Raw genomic sequence first — 23,086 nt, forward strand, 5'->3', positions numbered from 1 at the left:
TTCAAAGTTGACAGCGTAGAGTATTCCAATAACTTGCCAAAACCAAAAAACACCACAGGGTTCTGGTTTGGGATTTCTTTCTAGTAATGGTTATACTGGTGTATCTGAGTGACATAATAGTTCACATGACGGCGTAGTGAGTTAGACCACTGTGCTACATTTGGGTCACTTGCTGAAGATTCTGTACCTTGTTAAGACAAGGCTGGGTGAATTCTGTGAATTCTGTAATAAAACGTGAAGGCTAAAAGAGATCTAGTCACGTATGATGCTGTGTTTTTAAAATTCAGTCACAGCAATATTACAAAAGACTTCAGACCAAGCCAAAGAAAAAAAGATTCAGGAAGTTTAAAATATTATTATTCATAAAACTTTTGCAAATTAATTGTTTGCAGAAATTTTTGCAGAAAAATTTTGCAGAAAAGAAAACAAATTTGTTTATTTTTGATGGAGTAACTCAACTTATGTGACAGAACCTGGCAAAAAGGAAGCTGTCATAACAAATATCATGGATCAGGACTACAGGACAGAGGACTAAAACACAGCTTTGCAGATTGAGCTCTTGGAGAATGGGCAGTAACCAACAAAAACTACTTTATTCTCAGCTCAAAACTCTTGAGAAATATGCACAGTTAATTCTCATTACGAAGGGACAGAAATATCCAGATTAGCCAGCCAAGTTTCTAGCATTTTTTTCCCAGTTTTTCAGCTGTCTTAGACTTCCCTACTAAAACAAGAAGAAAAAGAAACACCCATTAGGCTGTACCTTATAAGAAGGTCCTGTTTGTGAGTAGTTTTCAAAGCAGTACTAACCAGTAAGCAAGAGAATCTGCAGAACTTTACAGCTTGTGAGCCATGTGTAGCAGTCATGGATGGCTTTAGGCAGTGTCTGTTGGCTTGTTTAACCTATGTCAATTCATTAACCTCCTATTAAAATATTTACTGATAATTGACTAAGCTTTTTAGGAATTGAAACTATTAAAACTTCACTTTCTTCTCCTGAGAACCTGCACCCTGGTTCACATGCTGCTGGTGATACGCAGCCAGGAAGGGTTTCACCTAGCCCTCTGGCTCTCTGGCACCTCAGACGTGGCACCGAAGCCATGTAATCTCAAAATGCAGTTTCACGTGCACCTCAGATACAGCAAGTGGAGCCTCTTGTAGAAAATCCTGACTACCTCGGACCTAAGGGCTAAGTTTGGACACTTTTCTCCTCTTTCTTTGATTTCACATTTAGTATAAGTCTGACTTAAAAAAAAATTGGCTTGAAAAGAACATTGAACTCTTCATCAAGTTAAGAAAAAAAACTCTGGTGAAACAACCTCATGGATGCAGCAGCATGGAGAGTTTTCTGCTTATTCCATATATCAAATCATACGAAAGGATAGCAAGACATTAACTTCAGTTCTTCCCTACTGTTAATTTTTCATCATTAGAAAATGCAACTGTTAATGAAGGTACAGGACTGTCCACACTGTCACAAACAGAAAGAAGTTCTAATTAGAAGAGAACCACAGGTCTGAAAATCTTTCATTACCTGAAAAGTTTGAGGGTGTCCATTTTATAGGACTAATTAAAAATAGTCCTGTTTAAGCAGAAAAGCAAAGACCAAAACATTAGCCAACAACCAAACAGGTAAGTGAGCAAAACGAAGACTTGACACGTCCACTGAGAGATTTTAGAGATTCTATTTTAAGCTTAATGACTGCTTACAGGAGTATATATGTATTTTCTTCACACAGGCCCATAAACTGGCATATTGAAAATAATATTTTCAAAGTTTTATCTACAAGGAAATTTTATTAGTGTTCATCTTCTCCTAGTGAATGGAAATGCATGTGAATTCCCTTCTACTTTTACTGTTTCCAATTCTATTCACTGTACAGTATTGTAATTTGTCTTTCAGTGGAAAGATTATAAGTAAATGTGTTTGTAAAAATTGTTCATAATGATCAGTTGTTAGTGTTATTTATACTGGTTATTTTAAAACATAAAGAAAGTCATACCTAACATTTCTAAAGTGCCATTCACCTGCATTAATATCCCAATTTTACAATGAGGGTAGCTTGAAAGGTTAGCTGTCTCGCTAATACTGCTCAGGAACGGGGATAAAGCCCAAGAATGATGACCGCTTCTCTATGTGTAATGAAAAATGAAAAGCCTTTTTCCTCATGTAGAATGGAAAATATAAAAATAAAAGGCAAAATTAATGGGCAGAAGTTTGGGCTTTTAGAGAACTTTTACCTTTTCTTGTCAAACAAACTACTGCTTTACAAACTTCTTGGAGAGAGGTGAATATATATGATCAAGAGATTTTTGCTAGAAGTTCCACAAGCTGTGGTCCTGTAGACCAAAGAAAAAACCGGTGGCATAGAAGTAGAGTCCATGCTACTCTTGCCTTTCCCCACCTCCCAAGCCAGACTAAACATCTTGAACTGAACATAACTTCAGCTTTGTACCACTTGGAGAGACTTTTTTTCAGCTGGCTACCTTAGAGCAGCTCCAGGCCACTTTATGCTTGTTTGAAGAGCAAAAATGAAGGTATACTATTACAATAACTGTATAGTACCACATCACATTAATTCTATCAAACTTGCCAGTCTAATGCCACTAGAAAATAATTTTATTTCAATTTTCGTTTCTGGTTTTAATATGCAGAATAAAGACCATCCTGTTTATCCTGTTTCTGATGTACTGTAGTCTGTCGCTGATTATTAAATGGTAAACCAATGTGTTTCCAGGTGCGCATCCTAAATGCAACCCATATTAGCAACCAGAAGTGGGTAGTTTTTCTGTGTGCTTTCAGTACTAATATCTAGAATTAAATATTTACTGGTTTAGAGGTGCATTTTTGTTATGACCTTACATTACCATCCTTTCTTGCTTCCAGTCCTCTAACTTGATACAGAGCCCACTACAGGTTTCTTACTTTGTATCAGACTTCTGCATGTTCTGTGCGCATGAGAAAAAAAAACCACTACCTTGCTATATTGTGCTATCTTGGTTTTACCTACCACTCCTCTCAGAGGGCTCAGTGACAAATTAGGGTTCCCTGGCAGTCACTCTGTTGCAGACTTTGCACCAAATGAGGCAGGGATCACACAGAGGTGATACCTTTGATTTCCCTGTTCTGTCATCATCAAGGCTGTCATCATGTCCATGAACTGAACAGTCAGAACCAAGATTGTAAAGGCAACCTCCACTCCGGCACTCCATTTTTTTTCCTTGCCTGACCTAGCATGCTTAATGCTCTTTCAGTTTAGAGTCACTATGGTTGTCACTGAGGTTCTGAGCCAGATACCTAGAATACCTCTATAGTGCCCCTGTATCAGGGAGAAAACCCTAGCTGTAAGTCCCGTTTATGTAGATGGGCTGATCCCCAAACCGGCTCCACAACTGTCCCTTACCAGCTCCAGCCACATACTCTGCATATATTGTAATCACTTAAGCAGTGCTTCTGTCTAACATGACCTCTCAGGTATGCTCTGTAAAAGCAATCTGACCCAATGTATCTGTTAATTAATTAGTGACAGCTCCTAGTGTTCCAGAAACCTGTTAGAGGGCACCTAGAGGATGGCCTCTAGGAGGATAACGCTGTGGTGTCTGGCAGCCCCAGCTCCTTCAAGAGGGAAAATCAGTATGGCATAGGCAGAGAAAGTCTGTAACATCAGTTTTCTACCCCTGCACAGTCTGTATCAGCTAGTGGCTCCTAAGGTCATGTGGACTATCATCCACCCAATACAATGCTCCCACCTGGCTCTTTTAATTGCATGAATGTGAAGAGACTCCCACCTGTGGTCTCACTGGCCTACCCTGACTGCTATGGAAGTGGTGAAGAACATGTCCAGTTATACTGAGAAGCTTTATCTTGGGGCAGATGAGCACCCTCTTTTCCCAAGTGAATTCCAATGAAGAAATTCCAGTACCACCAAAAAGCTAGAAATGAGGCTGCGTTATGTCCAGAAACTACACACCAGGGAAAAGCAACCAGTGACCTTCCCACCTGCGTGAGTGGACCACCCATGTTACCGAAGGGGCTGCAGAAATGTGGGGATCCTTATGCTTTCCAGGTTAGGGTGGCAGCTTCAGAAAAGAAATGTGATCATATGCCAGTGAGCCAGCAATATGACTGACACACAAAGCTGAGGGGAAAGCATGAGAGGGATGCTAGAGAGAGGGAAGAATCCACTAAGATCCCATGTAAGCTCAAAAACCTGAATTCTTGTCACCCATGATTGTTACGCCCAGGAATACATAAGAGGAATAGACAGGATCTGTTTTCCCAGCCTGCGTGGCACCACTTTGAAAATGGCACTATGAAATTTGATGCAGGTGCTAGTGGGAACACAAATGTGAACAGCCGCGTGCAGATGGTTGTCAGAGCGAGTTTAGGTTGTGAGCATACCATGCGCTAGTGATGACACGTGTACAATACTGCTTGCTGAGATTGTATGCCCTGCTCTTGGCTGCTATGAGCTAACATGTGTCGGTGCTGGTGTACAGGCATATACTGTAGTCAATACTGTACAAGCAATGAGCTAAGTCTGCTGGTTAAAGAGGTAATTTTTTTCTCATGATTCTGGGTGATATGGAATGAAGGGATTCTGGAAGCCGTTTCCGGCCTTTGAGCACAAAGTTTCTGCAGTGGGCACCTCCTGCTTGGTTGTTCACTGCCATATACCATATATTCCCTACGAGCTGCCAATTTTCTCCTTTGCCCCCAACTTCAAACAGGTTTAATAAAATCTGAGCACTTACCCAAGCTGGTTGCTTGCTTGTCCTAGAATTTCTGTCCCACTGCTACCCTGGAAATGTGAGACAGGCAGAAGAAAGCACCTTCTTCTCTCCTAGAGAAGGCTGTGGAGCCTCAGCTTCCACACTCACCCAGCCTAGCACAGAGATCAGCCCTAAACTGGAAACCAAAGGAATCTGGATGGCTCTGCAGCAGTCTTCAGGTCAGAAATCCAGTGCCGCTCAGCATAATGTAGGTGTTTATGCAGAGCTAACCAAGTGGTCTGCTGACATCCTTATCTTTCAAGTAGGTGGCTTTCAGGGTTTATCCTTCAAGCTGCTTGCCTCTGTGGTCAGAACCAGCCATGTTGAGGTGCCACCAAGTCACCTCTTCTTGTGTGGTACTGGGAAACTTTTTCTCAGCACAGGCCTGGGCTACCTCCAGCAGGCCCAGTCTCCTCAGGTCTCATTTTGTACTTATGTGCCCTTACAACATCACAGGTTTGTTTATTCATTGGCTGAAAGTAAGTCAGACTAAAAAATTAAAGGCCGCATTGCAGTCTGACAGATCTCTATAATCTGGTATGAGACATAAAATTTGTGGTGCATGCCTCATGGCACTAAGGGGACATATGAATCTCCAAGGCCTTCTGGATATAATTGGTATACCTCAAATGGGTAGAGGAAATGAAACCCAGCATGGGTCTATATTGTCCCAAGGCAGCAGCCGATGAAGTGAACTGCCTGTTAAATCGGCCCCAAACTTTTTCTTAGCAGGAAAGAAATTATTTGTTCCAGGTGGAAGCCTAAAAGCAAACAGTACACAAATGGGGTTCCAGAGCCTGAGAGCATCTTAAACTGACAGGGTAGGTACAGCCTTTGATAGGCTTGGCACACCTCAAAGCCATGGTAGAAGCTGAAGAAAAGCTCTTTACCAGCCCCCAGCACGACAGTTCACCCTCAGCCCGAGCAGTCACACCAGGTTCTGCACCATGGCAGCCCACAACATGCCTGAGCTGTGTTCTCTCCCTCACTTGATGTACTTGCCCTCTCCGTAAATCTCTGCCATTTAAGCATCCCCCATTGTTAGGGGAAACCTACCCATCGTTAAGGTTCCTCTCCAACTCCTTGGCATGTCATGAGTCCCAGACAGAGGGTGAGGGAAGGGCTTTTTTACTTTGTAACCAAGAAAAATTGTGACCTGTTTTACTGTTTGACTTGAAGCAAGCAAAAGAGCTGAACTGTTTTTATACATGTTTCTATAACGCAAGACACTTTCAGTGTTTCAGGTAGAATAAAAGCACTCAAGTTAGTTCATCAATTTGCATAAGTAAAGTCATTTAAGTTGTGCTAAAAGGTATTATGACCAAAATGTTATTATTAGAAACCAACACCCTGAAAACACTAACTACTGAAAAATGTTTTTGTCTACTTTTATAAATTATCCAAACGTTGTTCCTCATCCATTACCGACAATAATACCTGAGTGACATGCATTATGCATTAAATATTTTTATAATCTCTCAGACCTATTTGTATTAAACAGTGATAGAGGATATTCACTTAAGATTTAAAAATGTTAAAGTTGATAGTATACAGTACCTATCAGAATATCATAGATTAGATTATGGTGGATATCTTCAGGCAATTTTATTTTACATGGAATGGAAGGGTGGAAGACTAAGCAGTTTTAATCCAAAAACCTCTGCTCACAATTTGACCTAAACTGATAAAAGCCAAGAAGTTTATATCTGAACTTGTCACTTAAAGGTGAACTAAAAATCTTTAGCAGTAAAGGGCAAAGATTCGAAATTGGCCACATAGTAAACGAGCAGAGGTAAAAAAATCAAATAAGTTTACATTTAGAAAATGAAACATGGAGCCAGTAGCCACAGGCCACCGTATCAAAGTCTGTATCAAAGACGTTACCACGCTCTAGCTGCGAGGTAATCCGTAAGATGAATTAGCGGCACCTCTACCGCAGAAGTCCACTCATGCAACCGGTATTTCTGCAGAATCATCAGAGAGGATTTGAATGAACTGTTCTCTAATTACTCTGCCAAGGCAGAGGAGGACATTCTGCACTTCATTCTCTGGTGTCATCAATTTGACGTCTTTATAACTGTTAAATTAATTTTTCTGTGCTTCAGGAGTCTGTTTCAGTTCTTAATCTTGTGAGGATGAAATTCATCCCGCCTTACAAGGTCTTAGGAAGTCCCCAGTGCAACAGATCTATTGGCATTTTAGTGCCTACACTGAGGACAGATACCTGGAGAGACCTGTGGGTGCTGTAGATCTTTTTCTTCCCTGGGTCAGTTCACAATATTCCACAAGAAAGGATACCTAGGCCTTCTGGGAAGATGCAAGGGCACTACTGATAAACACTTGATCCACCCACGGATGTGCAGCCAAGGCTGTGTAAAAGATACCAAACCATCTTTAGGCCAACGCTTCTCCGAGAAGTGATACTTTTTGTGTGTGTGAGTATACTACAAACACAAATACACCCTACCCTGGGTTGGGTGGTTTTGCATCCCATGAATATTTACTGTTCACTGTAAAAATGTTATTGCTTTCCTTATTCCAGAAGAGATATATAAATAGAACTACAATCCTGCCACAGTGAAGAGCTGTATTCCCTTTCAACTTCTTCTTGGTTAAACCAAACCAGAAACAGAACCTGACTGAACTGATTTTGTCCTTTGCTACTGCACGTAACAAGGTTTTTCACACCATCCAAGTCACAAGAAATTTCAAATGGTGGCCCAAAAAAACAGGGTCAGCTTACCTCCACATCCACACTCAGCCCCATGGAAACTTTTTCTCATTGTCTTTGTCACACAAACCATTTTAAGAGGCATATTGAAAGAAGCAGGCAGTTCTGGCCAAGAATAGCTTTTACCTCCACTGTAAAAAGCCCATTACACATCCATGCTGTTTATATCAGTGCTGTAATTAGAAACGTACCCTTTTAAAAATCCTATCGACTCTACATAGTTTTCATGATGAATAACAAAATATGGCATCAGGTTCTTATTTCTTCTCCTTTGGTTTATTAATATTAACAATAGCAGATATAAATGCATACCAACAGTCCAGGGAAAGTGAAGCCTCTTTTTAAATTGGGTTGTAATGTTTACTGTTTTTCTTAGATGTTATAATTTGGGTCCAACCATTCCTCTTACTTATTAACATACTTTGTTATTAAATACCCATAATACATAGGAAGGCATCCTACTTAAATTTGTTTTTTCCCATTGAGATCAAGATAAAAATGTGTGAATGAGACAGTGGGTGATTACTGAACCAAAACAGCTCCTTACCACAGTCCAATTCGTTCATGTAGCGGTAAATGAGAAAATTTTGCCTTTTAGTCCACGGAGAGAAGGTACAAGCCCTGACTGAAGTAGCCACAGCGCTATTATATTATCTCTGTCTTAGAGCTATTCAACCGAAGAATAGTCTTATGCAGTGTTAATAAATTAGATTTCCAAAATGGTGTTTTGCTAATTGATTTCACCCTTGTATATTAATAACATTCAAACAAGACTACCAGAGCTATATAATAATGCCATTGGTACCTTTGTGCTACTAACGTGGAGATTATTTGTGATTTCAAGGTCACAGGTGGAAACACCATATTGTATAAATCTGAAGAAAACAACAAGAACACTAACTTGGAATATTATACAAACACGTGGCAACTATTGATTCAAATGATTCATACGCCATCATTACACGCACATGTCGTATTACATCATTTCATGAATTCAAAAATCTCTCTGGAGGAATAAGGAGCCTTGAAACATGTTTGTTTCTGGTCACAGAGCAATGCAAAACCCAGAACTTGCAGCAGCACCAGCAGATGTAATTCTGACAAGACAGCATGGCACCCTAAACGGGAATGAGGTGGTCCTCTTGATTTCACCCTGCTATTATACAGCAAGACACACTGCATAGCGTTGGCGCTCTTCTACAGGGCATGTGAGATTTAGTTCTTGTATTTTTATGCCACGGTAAAGCATTAAAGCATTTACTATCTTATCCTCATTAAAAGTCTTTGTAATCGATAACTAACCACCAGGACCCCATTTTACAGATACAGAGCCACACAGTAAAGTTGCGCACTGTTAGTGGTGATTGTGGAAAGGGAACGTGAGAGTTGCTAACTCTGTCTAGCCTCTGGTCTTCTGTGGCCACAATTTAATAAGTTTACTTGAACGGACTGCTTATTTACTGTAAGGACTTGTGACCTTGGCCAAGCTCCCGTTGCCTTTAATCTCTACTCCTGACACTAAAGGTAGTACATTTATCAGAGCTGGGAGTACCTGAATGAAGCTGGTCAGGAAAAAAAACCTCTTCACACTCTTATGCTTCCACCTCCTTTGTCATCCACTGAGGATATGAACTTTCTGTGAATGAAATAGAAAAAGAAGAAAGAAATGTGGGTTTTATGGGAAAGAAAAGACATAAAGGGTAACTCTCCACTCAGTTAATGAAAAATAAAAATTACTATTAGATAACGTAGGGTGTGTGCTCAGTTGTTTCTTGTTCTTAATCTGCTTCAAATCCTTTAACGTTTCAGGGAGCGGGCAGCCTTCGTAAGAGGACTGGTTTTACTTCCCTTAAAAATGTACCTCCATTCAGACAGATAATTCCCACAGGGAAACCTCCACAATGCAGAATTTACTTTTTGTTGTTGTTGGTGGTGTTGATTTCCATACAACTCATAGTCCAAAAATTTGCTGGAGAAAACAGCAAAAAACACACGAAAAAGTACATTGACTTCTGAAGAACAAGCTTTCATTGTTTGGCCCTTCTTCAGGCATTGAGAGTAGTGACCAAGAAGAAATACTGCTACAGACACTGGTTTGACTAATGCCTACTGACTTCTGTTTTTAAAAAAGAACTCAGGAAAATTTGTAAGCAGCATTTGTATCATCACTTCATAAGTAACCCTCTTCCTTTTGACAACTTGTAGGATTTTAAACTCCTCATGTGATTCTTTCCCCCCCTCTCAGCTTACCAGTGGCTCACTCATTTTGTCTCACTAGACCACAGCGTAGAAGTAGCTACAAGCATACTTCAAGCTAAACTTATATTTCCTCATATCTGGCACATTTTCTTCCTCCTTTTCTTTCTTTACCTCCAGGTAAGCCACATAGCACAACAGTGAGCAAAGAGGTGAGATTCCGGTTGAAATGATGTAATGCTGAAAATTAAATTTACACACAAGTGTTCAGAGCCTGGGTCATAGCTGGGTCACTCCTCTGAGTGGGAGGCAATCCAGCAAGGAGGACCGGGTAATGATTTCTCTATGCTGAGGCCCCTCTCATGAAATACAGCACAAAGCTCTACCTTGATATCTGAATCTAATCTGATTCAATGTGTATCGCTATTGGGATCGGTTGTGTGGTAGTAAGGGGTTATATTGCTTTATTACATGCTATACTACATCTTCTTTTCCTTTCAACCTACCAGCACCCAGAAATAAGCTCTGCAGTAACTGAACCCTTGCTCAGAGATAGTGGTTTAGATAAGGGCTGGCTGGCTGAGACCTTTACAGAATCCAGCATAGTGTTTAGAGTTGGGGCATGGGGGAGAATTATTTTTTTTCTCCTTGCTTCCTGAACAAAGAAGGGAGCTTGCCGTGGTTGTTTCTGCATGGTCACCTATGGCCAAGGCTATTCTTTCTTAGCTGTATTTATGCACTGTGCTCATTTGCATCCAGGTATCACACACCCCTTCATAACCGTGAGATGAGCTTTCTGTACTGGCTTCCAAGCAGGTTCCATCCTGAGCTGGTAGGAAATGCCTGCAGAAACTCCCTGCCCACATATCAGTAACCAGGCCTTCACAGCAGGCACAGGCTCACCTAAGCAGTTCAAGCTGGGGGGATAGGCTTTGCAAAAGACCTGTGAGTCTTAAAAACCCAATCACATCAAAAGGTAGAACAACCCATACCATTTCCTTCTGCTGCTCCAGCCCTCGCTCTCTTGCATAGTGCATAGCCAACGATTTTGCACTCTACCTGCAAGGTTTCCCACCACCACATGACAATTCTGCAGCCAGCCACAGGCTGACAACCACGGCACCAAGAGAGCGGCTGTCAGGGCCATTTTGCATGAAGCACACGCAGCTCCTACCCAGCGAAGCCCTAATGTGTTGATTTACAGAGTCCTCTTGGCTGACATGGGAAAATGAGTCTGGTCACGGTTGATTTAACATTTTATGGGCAAAGAGTCAGGCCGCTATAGTAAGTTTGGACTACTGCAAACATTTTACACATTTACACACAAGTCCATGGGAAAAAAATAGTCAACATACTGGTAGGTTTGATGCTCGCATCGCTTGAGCTCTGCTGAAAATAAGTTTCAACTAAATAAATACAAAGGTGTGCATTACGGGCCAGACCCCGGGGCTGCATCAGCGGCTCCCGGTGTGCAGGCGTAGATGCCCAAGGCGGGAGGAACCCTCCCAAGGGTGCGGTGCCCCGGGCTGGCCGCCCACGGGCAGGGACCGAGCCCCACCACAGGTACCCAGGCCCCCCACCGTACTTACTGGGGGTCGGGCAGGTCCCCCCCTCCCTCCCGGCGGCGGGGGCGGGGCGGCTCCGCCCGCCCCGGCGGAAGTGCCGAGGGACGCGGGGCGGCTCCGGGCGGCGGCTCCGGCACCGGGTCCTTTTGCAGGCACTGCTGCTCAGGCACCCCCCACCCCCGCCGAGAGGGTGGGATGGGTTTTATCCCCCGTAATTAGCTAAAACAAATGAGCAGCGGTGCGGCCGCCTAATCCGTGCTGCCGCTGCCCGGTGTGGCTGAGCCGAGCCCGCCGCCTAAGCCGGCAGGTAACGTGGCGCCGTGCCCGGCAGGGAGGGCAGCCCCGCCGCCGGGACAAACCGACGGGGTCCCGGCGGGGGAGGCTGGGGCTTTCCCTGCCGGCGAGGGGTCCCGGAGCGGCTCCGGGCAAAGGCCAAGGCCGGCAGTGAGGGGCCGGGCTCCGGCCGCCGCGGCAGGGCGGGGGTCCGGGGGAGCTCGGCCCGGCCCTGCCCGCCCCGGGGCGGCGGAGCCCCCCCTGCAGCCCCCTGTGCCCCCGGAGCGGCGCTCCCTCCCGGGCGGGCGCTGCTGGGAGGAACGTAGAGCCTAAACCCCCCCAAAATAACGCGTGTCGGATTTACCTCCGGGGCGTTCGTCGCCCGAAGGGGTGGGGGGGGAGCGCGTCTGCCTGCCCGGGGGTGCCAGGAGAAAGATGAGTGGTTCTTTCATTAACCTAATGGTAATTGCAAAAAGACTCCCCTTTTGTCAGCTTCGCCTAATCAAAACCGAATATCTGTATGTGGCACTGACAAAACCAGTAAAACTTCCCCTTCGACTTTATTGATCTGAACAGACAGGCAGAGTTTTCTATGGTGTTCAATTTGGGGAATTAAAAAAAATCACTCTGCTAACAGCATTTGGTACATTTCTAACCCATATGTCACCTCAGTGCTTTAAATAATTATATTTGCATGCAGGGAGTGATTCATAAATATGTCAGGACTGTGAAATATAGGCAGGCATTTCAAACTTTCTATTTAAAAAACATGAATTATGGCCACGAAAAATGTGTTCCCATTTAAGGGTGATACGAAGTATTTGGTGTCTAGTACGGAGGCCCATCCATCATATAGACAATAAAGAGAGTTTTTGCCTGACGTTGGAAATTTATGGTTGCCCTTCTCTGCCCTAATAACTCAAGCATTGTGTCAGCCCGTGACAGCCTTTGCAGAAAAACAGCAACCCTGTTATCAATCAAAAAGCCCTTTTACATTTTTAGCAAAACTCTGATCATCCAGACACCCTTTTAATGTATATATTACATCATTATAGATCATTCTGCACTTTTACTGCAACTCAACAAAATGATCCATCACTTCAGGACAGTCCTGATGAACGCTGATGTAAATTATTTGCACGTCGCTAGTACAGTACAAAATGAAAAATGTACTTTAGGTGGAATTAATTTTAGGGTGTAAAAAGCTAAAGATGAAAGCAGTGGGGATTAGAGGAGACCTAAATGCATCATTAGGGATGACTGCAAACACGCTAATAGTTATTAAAATTAAGATTATTTTAACCTTTCGGACGGGGGACCTAGGCTATTTCAAGAAGATAGCTCAGACACAGTGCACGCTTCTCCCTGCCCAGACGTGGCTGTCTTGTAATTGCGTCAAGGCTTATTGTTCCTGTGTCATTTGGGTGTTTGGATAAGGTTAATTGTTGGGGTTCCAATGCCTTTTCCGGACACATCCTTAGGACTTCTCCCCGTATCTCAAAAGACGTTGTTCCTCACGCCGTGGAAGCCGCATCTGGTTGATCTGCACAGTTTCCATAACAAAGTTGTCAATAAACACGCTCTGAGTTTGGGATGCAAGTGACGAAGCTAAAGATCGCCTCCGTTCGCCTGCCTTAGTTAAATTCGGAAGGGTTTCTGTCACCCAAGATGTGCTTAGCCGGTATAATTCCCCACCCCCCACCCCACCCCACCCCACCCCCCCGTAGCCTCCAGGCTTTCGCAGAAGGTAAACAGAGAGATGCCCTTATGATTGCTGAGATTCCATGATCAGACCGAGGCGTCACTCAAGCCAAAAGGCTCTTTCCCCTCTCAAGGTCCAGGCAGCGACCGCCGGTTCGAGCGCACGCGGCTGGGGACGGGGTTGGCTCGCTGTGGGCGCGATCGCTTCGGCCGAGGCACGCTCAGTGCATGAAATGGCACCCGCATCCCCACGCACCGAGCAGGAAACACGCCCAGCCCTTCCCGTGTCATCACACCCGCCTGGCTTGCCCTCGCCCTCGAGAAAGTTACCTGCGGGCTTCTTTAAGATAAAAGCTGTTTGCACAAGGAACACCTTAAACATGAAAGAGGGTAGAATTGGAAAATAGCTGTTGGTAAAAGGGTTTCAACAGGGGAGTAAAATTGTCACACTCACACATGAACCAACGTCAGTAGGGGAATCTGTCAAAGGGCTTGAGAGAGAAAGGTGTTGGGCTGGGTTTTTTAATTATTATTATTAGGTGCATTAATCTCTTCCTATCTCAACGGAACAAAAGGAACAAAATTAGACAAACTCGTTCGAAAACCTTTTAGGAGAAGGCATATTTCCGAAAGCAGTAAGCAACAAACAAACCAAAAAAGTTATTTTCTGCTCGTTTAGTAAAAATACCACTGACGACTAAAATTCCCGTTCACTTAAACGTGACTATTATTTTTAAGATTACTCTAAAATTATCACCGCTTCGAAAGCGATTACCTACACCTCATGCAGGGTAAAATATATATTGCTTATATATATATATCAGGAAAGTAATTACAATCATAAGGGTAAATATTTTCAAGTACTATGCAAACGGGAGAGGTTTGGAAATCTTCCTTTCTGTTGGCAAGCATTCAAACTATTTGCTTTAATAACATTCTGGAAGAAATACCCCACACCTCTGCCGGATACCTGGGCAGATGCATCAGCTGTTACCTGAGCACATGCAACCTCCTATTGAAAGAAACAAAGAAAAAGAAAAGAAAGGGGAAAAAAGAAAGAAAAGAAAGGGGAAAAAAGAAAAGAAAGGGGAAAAAAGAAAGGGAAAAAAGGAAAAAAGAAAGGGAAAAAGAAAAGAAAGGGGAAAAAAAGAAAGGGAAAAAAAGAAAAAAAAAGAGAAAAGAAAAAAAGATAAAATAAAAGAAAAAGAGAAAATAAAAAAAGAAAAGAGGGGAAAATACAATAAATCGTGCCTCTCCCCAAACATAGGAATTCGTGGTACGGTATTTCTGATAATCCATCACATCCCTTATCCGAAGTACTATCATTCTTCGGAGGGGAAAGGAGAAAAGGAAAAAAAAAAAGAGCTCCACCGTTTACAAAAATCTATTGCAATGCAGATTTCACTGAAAGCCTTGGGGTATGCAGGGGAAGGCAAGCACCGCCGAACGGCGCGCGCCTGGCGCGCAGGACGGACAGACAGGTAGCTGAACGGTGCTACACGCGGCAACACAGCCCAGACACAACTCAGCAACTCCGTTTCTCTTAATTAGAAGCTTAACCTTGTTCTAAATGATAGAGAAGAGAGGGGGTGGAAAGCAAAACCCATCTAAAGGGCCTGTAGAGTTGTCGCTGTTCGGTTTGAAAGCCTAAACGCCCTTTTCCAACGTGATCTGCAGAAGCTGACACTGAAATGGCAGGAGAGCGAGCTCGCAGGGCGGGCAGGCTGGTGCCGAGGTTGCTGCCGTTCCCTCTCCCGAGGGAAAAAGCGGCGGTCCGGGTTTTTCGGGCGATCCTGACCAGGGTTTGCAGCTCGCCAGCCTGACCTGTCAAGCGGATTATTTTAGAGGGAGATTAATAGGGGAGGCGGGCTGCAATAATAATCGTTTTGTTTGATGTGACAACTTTGATAGGCGTTGATTTACTTACAAACTGATAGGCTTTTAATTGAGCGCCTCCATCCAGCTTGAGATGAAAGGAAAACCGCATTGAAAAGCTGCCCGAGTGCCCTCGAGCCTCAATACTGATTAGCCATCTCGACAGTGAATAGTTCAAGGCATTTTCAAACTTTTTTTCCTCTCTCGCTCTCCTCTCTCCTCCTCAAATATCTGCCAGCCCACTCCTTTTTAAGAGAAAATAAATCATTTCCATTGTGTGCAAATAAAATCGACTTGACATGCTTGCCAATAGCTGGTAGGTAAAGGAAAGTGTGGACTGGCACTTGTTAATTAATTCCTCCTTTGCTCTCCTTTTTTTTTAAGTTACAATTTTCCTTTCTAAGAGGAGGAAGACGGGTTCCAACCCTTAGGTTTGTGTTTTGTTGGGTTTGGGTTGGTTTGGATTTTTTTTTTTCTTTCTGTAAAAAGGAGAATAAAAGCAGCAGCCACCAAAACTTCAACAAGACTGCACAAGTAACCGCCAAAGAGCAAACCCTCCGCGCGGAGCCATTAAACGAGGATTTCTCGCGAAGGTAACGCGCGGGACGGAATCCATCTCCCGCAGCTGAGGCGAGGAAGGGAGCCCGCAGCAGCCCGCGCCCCGGCGCCGCCCGCCCCACGCGTGGGCAGCCTGGCCTCAGCCCCGCGCGGGATCGGGTCCTCCTGCGGTGCGGGGAAGGAGCTCCCCGGGCTCAGCAAGGCTTCGGGGGCGCGGGAGGGCGTGGGGCAGGGCTGTTACAAGCTGCTGCATCAAAAGTTTACAGTGCGGAGCGTGATTTAAATCTCACTCCAAAGGCTGAGCGGGGAAAAAAAAAAAAAAAAAAGAAAAAAGAAAAAAGAACAAGCTGTCCTCTGAAGTCACTAATTAAATTACCCTCTGAGGCTTCTACTTCAGCCAGAAGGATGGGGGTTCGCGCTGCTCCCCCTCGCCTTCCCCCCGCCGGTGCGCTGCCGGTTTTACCCGCGCTCGCCTCGGCTTCCCCGGCTCCCAAGTAACCAGCCCCTTCCCGAAATCACCCTCACCTCCCCAAGAAAAGAGAGAGGGAAGGGAAAATGGGGAGGGGGGGAGCCTTCCCACAGCTGACTCTACCTTAAGACAATTAATCTTTAGTCTTTCACCCTGGGAGGCAGGATAAATACAACGAGAAAACAGATAGGAGTCTCCCCGGTCCTGTAAGGAAAACAGCTGTTCCAAGCACTTTAATGCAAATGAACACAAATGAAGGTTTCAGCTTTTTTTTTTTTTTCTTCCAGAGTTTTACTGCACTCCATTTATCAATTGGACTTGACAACAAAAGAAAGAACTGGGGGAAAACCTGGGGCAGATTCAAGTCACTTCCACTCTATATAAAGGAAGGGGGGGAGTTCCTCGAGGGCAAGTTGTGGGTCTTGTCAGTCCTATTGCAATATCGGCTTTTATGCAAGATTTCTGTCTCTACCCCGCCCCTTTTAATTTTCACCGTCTTGTAAGATGACCGCGGTGATTGCAAAATGAAAGTACGTTTATGACTTTCCACTGGAAAGTTGTGGCAATAAACCCTGTGCTTCCAGAGAAAATACAAAAATTAAAAAGTTTGTTAAAAATAATTGTATCTTTATAGAGGCTAGAGGAGTCCCGCATATTTACCCTGCTCTATGCCCTGCATTAGAAGAGGAAAGTGGTTTTAACAAAAGACAGCAGATGTACTTACTTGGCTGCAGGATTTAAAGGGTACCGCTTTACGAGGGGGGATAGCTAGGAAAACCTGCCTTATGGCTACCTCGTAAGGAGGGAAGGTCGTTAGAGGCTGCCTGACACGGCTGCGTGGGGACGGGGGGAGCTCGGTGTTTCGAGGGAAGAAGGACTTGGTTCAGCAGATATAAACGCCAGAAAGCGAAAGTCCTTCCTCTCGCCCACCCCTTCCAGGCTCGGCGCCTGTTCTGGTCGGAGTCCAGGTCAGGAATTGGACGCGACCCCTAAAGCACTTGCCTTGTTCTTCACTTGTCAAACGTGTTTTATCTCTAAGTGACCTTTTTGTTAATGTTGTAGATTGTGTGGGCCACCATGTCAGATCCGGAAACAAAAGTAAAAGATTGATTAACACATTTTGCCTGTGAAAAAATGTTACGGGACGAGGAGGTGGAGGGATAGTGGGATGCAAAGTACAAAGAGAAAAGAAAAAGGCAATCCAGGGAGCGACAGAAGGGCTGCGGACCCCGCTCGGGGCATCCGCCGGCACGGTAAAAGCGGGCTTGAGGACCGAGGGCTCGGTAGGCTTCGGGAGCGTCCGGACACAAAGCAGGGCGGATGTAACGCCCGGCGCGAACCGGGCGCCTACCCACGAGGTGATCGGCACAGCCGAGCTGGAATCAGACGCCTGAATGGCGAACCGAGGCTCTCGCTAAGGCGGGGGGCCGCCTCCCCGGGCTCCCGGTGCCGCCGCCGGGCCAGCCCGGCGGCTGCACGGACGAAGGGCTCTTCTTCGAAGCCGGACGAGGAGGGAAGGGGCTGAGGAGCCCGGCGAGGGCTGCCGGGCGCTGGCACACAAATCGAGTTTACTCGAAGGATTTATTCCGTAAATTGAATGGCTTTTTCTCCCGAGGAGCCCGTCTCTCCCTCTGTTTTCCTTCCTCCCTCTCTCTCTCTTTCCCCCTTCAAGTCACACCAGGCTTGTAATCAGCAACAAAAGCTGACATAAATCAAGGGCGGATTGACAGGGGCTGACAAATAACTGATTGATTGCGGTTGGGGAGCACTGACAATTGACGGCGGGGCGGAGAGACCCGAGAGGCGGCGGCGGGCGGTGCGTGACAGCCCCGCGTGTGAGGGCCGGCCTCCCCCCGATCCCCGCAAGCCGCTCCGCAGCGCCCCGGCTCCCGCGGGCGGCGACGCGCAGGCCGCCGCTCTGCAGGTTCTCGTCCGAGCCTACCCCCGCGTTGTGAGGCGGGAGGGGGGGTTTGGGAAGCTCCCCCCGCCTCTCTCCGGGGCCTGGAGCGGGGGGGGGGGGGAGTTTGAGGCGCGGAGGGGGCCACAGAGCTGTCCCAGCGGGCTTGCACCGGGGCGGGGGGCGCGGGCTGGGCCTGTAAGCGCCGTGCGGGGCGGGCGGGCGGACGGCAGCAGGCCGTGCTCGGGGCCGCGCTTGGAGTGTGGGGGGGGGCGGGGTGTGGGGGTGCGGCGGAGCCCCGCGGCAGCCCACGGCCGCCCCCGGCCCCACGGCCGCCCCCGCTGCGCCGGGGTACCCGCGGCGGCTGCGGAGGAATAAAAACGTTGGCAGCGCGTGATGTGAAACAGCGAATTAAGGCCCGGCCCGTCCTAGGAGCGAAAACAAGGAAGGAGGGGAGGGGAGAGGGAAGGCGGACGAGAAAGGGAAGGGGAAAAAAAGAGCGAGAGACCATTAAAAACAGAGAAAAAAAGCCCCAGAAAAGGGAACGTCACATCCCCTTGACCCTCCAATCACCTCGGGGTCCCATTTGATTGGAAGGCGGCAAAGGCTTTAATCTCAGACTAATTCAGCTGCTTTTGAAGTGAGTTTCTTTGCCAGATCCCGGGCTGGATGGGCAGCGGCTCGCATCGCAGCTGAGCGGCGGAGGCGAGCGCTCCGCGCCGCACCGCACCGCCCCGCGCCGCGCCAGCCGGGGGAGCCGAGAGCGGCCGGGGGGGACAGCGGCGCAGCCCCCACCCCCGCCCCCAGCGCAGCCCAAGGATTACTCGGCTTTTTTTTTTTTTTTTTCCCCTCCGCTTTCTCTCCGGCCGGCTCCCCCTTTCCCTCCCCCTCCCCACCCACGCCCTCCCCGCCAGAGAGAGCCACGGGACATTTTATGTTTGTTTTCCTGCTCGGGGGGCGTGCGGCTTTTTTCCCTCGTCGCCCGCAGAAAGCGAGCGAGCCTTTCCGAGTGCGAGCGGCGCCACTTGCCCCAGTTTTCATGCGAGGTTTTGGGTCATGATCACATCGCCCTCGCTTTCTGCTATAAGAAGTAGTAAGCGCAGCAGCAGCAGCAGCCTCAGCGAGCCCGGAGGCAGTCCCCGCCGCAGCCGCAGCGCCGCCGACCTCGCCGGGCCGAACGGGCACGCTGGGAATAACGGCAGCGCCGCCGCCGCCAAGCCCTGCTTCCACGCCGTCCCCCCCTCGGACCCGCTACGCCAAGCCAACCGCCTCCCCATCAAAGTCTTGAAAATGCTCACGGCGCGGACTGGACACATTTTACACCCCGAATACCTGCAGCCCTTGCCCTCCACGCCCGTCAGCCCCATCGAGGTAAGGACCTCGGCTCTCCCCGGGCTCCCCTCGGGCATGGCGGCGCCGCCGGCCTCCCGGCACCGTCCAGCCGCGCTCACGCCGGGCAGCGGGCTGCCTCCGAACCGGGCGGGGGGCGAGGGGCCGCTCCTGGGCGGCGCCCCCGCCTTTGTGGACCGATTGCTAATTCCTGTGTAAATTAACTTCTTAATTTTTATCTTTTTAGCCCCCCCCCCTTTTTTTTTTTTGAGAGGAGGGGTGAGGGGAAGGAAACGACCCGCTCTAGGGTCACGATCCGGCCACTCAATGAAGCAGCGCTCTGAGCGCCGAACAGCCTTGCTTCTGCAGGGAGCGGGGTTGGGGTGGGCTTTTTTTGGGGAGAGGGAAGGGTGTCGCGGAGAGGGACAGGCTCCAGCCGGGGCGCGGCAGGACAAGTATCTCGGCTCCCCGACCGCTCCGTTTCCAGCACCGCCACGCGCTTGTACTTCGGGGGCTCCGTTCGCCCCTTTCCCCCTCTGTCGAGGCTGTCGGTCCCCTTCTGCGCCACTCGCCGATTGAGGGACCGAAACTGGGAGCGGAGCGGGCGGTGGGAAGGGTGTGTCCGTGGGAATGAATGATTTCATTAAGGTCTCTGCGGAGCGAGGACGCCGCTCTCCCTCCCCCGGAGCCCGGCTAACTCGGGCTCTGTTTATAAATAGTGCCGGCAGTCAGGGCGCAGAAATGCTGCAGCCGCTGTGGCTGGCGGGCGGGTCCGTGCGGCCGCGGGGCCGGGAGGGCGGCGGGGCGAGAGGCTCCGCGCCGCCCGGGGAGGCGGCGGGCGGCCGCGCCGGGCTCGGGGGGGACGCGAAAATCCCCGGCCCTTTTTAAGGGCTTTGTGGAAAATGGTGCATGCAGGGGAGGGGGCTGCCAGGGTGATAAATGCGCGCAAAAATTGTTCGTTACTTCCAGGCTGGTCTTTGCGAGAATGTACGGGACGAGTACCCTAGGTACGCCCCGGGCTTTTCCCGAGACCCCGATTAAACCCTTGTCTTTGTGTGTCCTTCTGATTTCCGCAGCTGGACGCGAAGAAGAGTCCGCTGGCCCTTTTGGCACAAACTTGCTCGCAGATAGGGAAGCCGGACCCGTCCCCTTCTTCCAAACTCTCCTCGGTAACCTCCAATGGCTCCGGAGGCGACAAGGACTCCAAGTCGGGCCCCTTGAAGCTCAGCGACATCGGCGTGGAGGACAAGTCGAGCTTCAAGCCCTACTCCAAGCCGGGCGCGGAGAAGAAGGAGCCGGGGGCGGCGGGCTGTGCCGGCGCCCCCGCCGCGGGGGTCGCGGCCGGGGAGAAGTCGGGATTCCGGGTGCCGAGCGCCACCTGCCAGCCGTTCACCCCAAGGACAGGCAGCCCCAACTCCAGCGCCTCCGCATGCTCGCCGGGGCTGCTGCCGGCCGAGGGCAAAGGCGGGGAGGACAAGAAGGACTCGGAGGGCTGCGGCAAGAGCGGCAGCTCCGGCTCGGAGGGCGGACCGGGCACCACCAGCATCAGCCACAGCCGGATTAGCGTGAGCTGTGCCGGGATTAACGTGGAGGTCAACCAGCACCAGGAGAACACGCCGGGCTCCAAACCCATCGCCTCGGACTCCGCCTCCTCCTGCAGCAGCACCACCGCCACCTCCTCCGCCTCCGTCCTGGGCTCCGGCCTCGTGGCCCCGGTCTCCCCGTACAAGCCGGGCCAGACCGTCTTCCCCCTGCCCCCGGCGGGCATGAGCTACCCGGGGACGCTGGCTGGAGCCTACGCCGGCTACCCGCCGCAGTTCCTGCCGCACGGAGTGGCGCTGGACCCCACCAAATCCTCCAGCCTGGTGGGGGCCCAGCTGGCCGCCGCCAGCAGCCTGGGCTGCAGCAAGCCGGCGGGGTCGAGCCCGCTGGCGGGCGCCTCGCCGCCGTCGGTGATGACGGCGAGCCTGTGCCGAGACCCGTACTGCCTGAGCTACCACTGCGCCAGCCATCTGGCCGGCGCTGCCGGCGCCTCCTGCGCCCACGACCAGGCCCTCAAGTCCGGATACCCCCTCGTCTACCCCACCCACCCTTTGCACAGCGTCCACTCCTCGCTGACCGGCGCCACGCCGCCCTCGCTGGCCGGCCACCCCTTGTACCCCTACGGCTTCATGCTCCCCAACGACCCCCAGCCGCACATCTGCAACTGGGTGTCGGCCAACGGACCCTGCGACAAGCGCTTCGCCACCTCGGAGGAGCTGCTTAGCCACTTGCGGACCCATACTGCCTTCCCGGGCACCGATAAACTCCTCTCCAGCTACCCCAGCTCCTCCTCGCTGGCCAGCGCAGCAGCCGCGGCCATGGCATGCCACATGCACATCCCCACAACGGGCGCCCCGGGCAGCCCGGGCACGCTGGCCCTGCGCAGCCCGCACCATGCCCTGGGACTCGGCAGCCGCTACCACCCCTACTCCAAGAGCCCCCTGCCTACCCCCGGGGCCCCCGTGCCCGTGCCTGCCGCCACCGGACCCTATTATTCCCCTTATGCGCTCTACGGGCAGAGACTCACCACAGCCTCGGCCCTAGGGTACCAGTGAGCGCAGGCAGCAGGGCCCTGGCACGCACCAGCGAGTGTAGCAGAGAGGGACGGAGGCCCTGCAAAACTTTATAAAAGTTGGAAAGAAAAAACACACACATACAAAAAAAAAAATCTGACTTTTTATAAAATAGTGTTCATTTGAGGACTGGATCCATGAGCACTGTATTTATTTATGTTAGCTTCAAGCGGGACAACGAATCATAAAGTGCATTACTTAACTGAGCTCAATAGGTAAAAGTGGAACACCCATTGTAGAATATAAATAAAAAGATAGAGGTCTTCTCTTTAATGTTACTTTAAAATTGCTATGATTGTATTGTACGTTCTTATTTAATGTCTCATTGAAACAAAAAAATTTACATGCATGTTTGTTACTAAAAAACAACTCGCAATTTGTCAGTTATAATTTCAAATTGCAATTATTTTTAAGGTGTATACCCTTGAAAGAGAATTGGTATTTTTTTGTATGTATTCTGGAAGAAAAACAAAAACAATTCTATTCCAAAAACCTCATTTGCCTTATTTTGTTCTTTAAAAGGAACACTTAACTATTTTTAATTTTTAAGTCCACCCTGTAAAAAGGGTTAAGTAAGGTTTACGTCATGTACTAAAATAGACAATGTATCGCTTTAAAGATTAAAATTCCGTATATTTGATGTATTAAAAGGTTTTACTTTTTTTTTTTTAAATACGCTTTGATTCTGTTATAAAAACCTGAGTAGGTCTTGGATGGAGGCGACTGCTAATTTCTCCTTAAGCGTTTATTCAATTTTAATTAAAAATAATAAAAAGAAAAACCCAAAAGTTTTTTTATTGTAACCCCAGGGCTCTCTTAAAAAAAAAAATCAGACGGGAGTATTTTCCCCCCCCCCCCTTCAGTCAAATTCATAGATATGAAATAGGAAAACTGAGAGTCGGTTAAATCTCTTTCACTTTCCTAAGGAAGATTAACTTTTTTAAAAAAATGTGTTTACTATGAAAGCCTGTTTTTTAAAACTGGGTTTCAATTAAAAGACTTCATTCTTTCTTTAGAAAGAAAAGGGGAAGGCAGGACTTACTCGTAAAAGAGTAAGAAGATTATCTGAAAGCTTTTTTTTTTTCTTACAGTGTAATGCATAAC

General features: G+C 48.1%; 1 protein-coding gene across 1 annotated transcript; it reads left to right on the forward strand.

Moving 5' to 3' along the window:
- The first annotated feature begins 18,739 nt into the window (after positions 1-18,739).
- On the forward strand, positions 18,740-22,655 carry ZNF503 (zinc finger protein 503). Its single transcript, XM_075109530.1, has 2 exons — positions 18,740-19,409; positions 20,444-22,655. The coding sequence occupies exons 1-2, from the start codon at positions 19,095-19,097 to the stop codon at positions 21,962-21,964; spliced, it is 1,836 nt and encodes a 611-aa protein (XP_074965631.1). The 5' UTR covers positions 18,740-19,094; the 3' UTR covers positions 21,965-22,655.
- Positions 22,656-23,086: the final 431 nt, after the last annotated feature.

Source organism: Phalacrocorax aristotelis, chromosome 14 (genome assembly GCF_949628215.1).
Source record: "Phalacrocorax aristotelis chromosome 14, bGulAri2.1, whole genome shotgun sequence".
NCBI lineage: Eukaryota > Metazoa > Chordata > Aves > Suliformes > Phalacrocoracidae > Phalacrocorax > Phalacrocorax aristotelis.

Coding starts and splice junctions, on each gene's coding strand:
- ZNF503 (XM_075109530.1), top strand. CDS start 19,095: ATGATCACATCGCCCTCGCTTTCTGCTATAAGAAGTAGTAAGCGCAGC. Junction 19,410..20,443: donor CGCCCGTCAGCCCCATCGAG/GTAAGGACCTCG, acceptor TGATTTCCGCAG/CTGGACGCGAAGAAGAGTCC.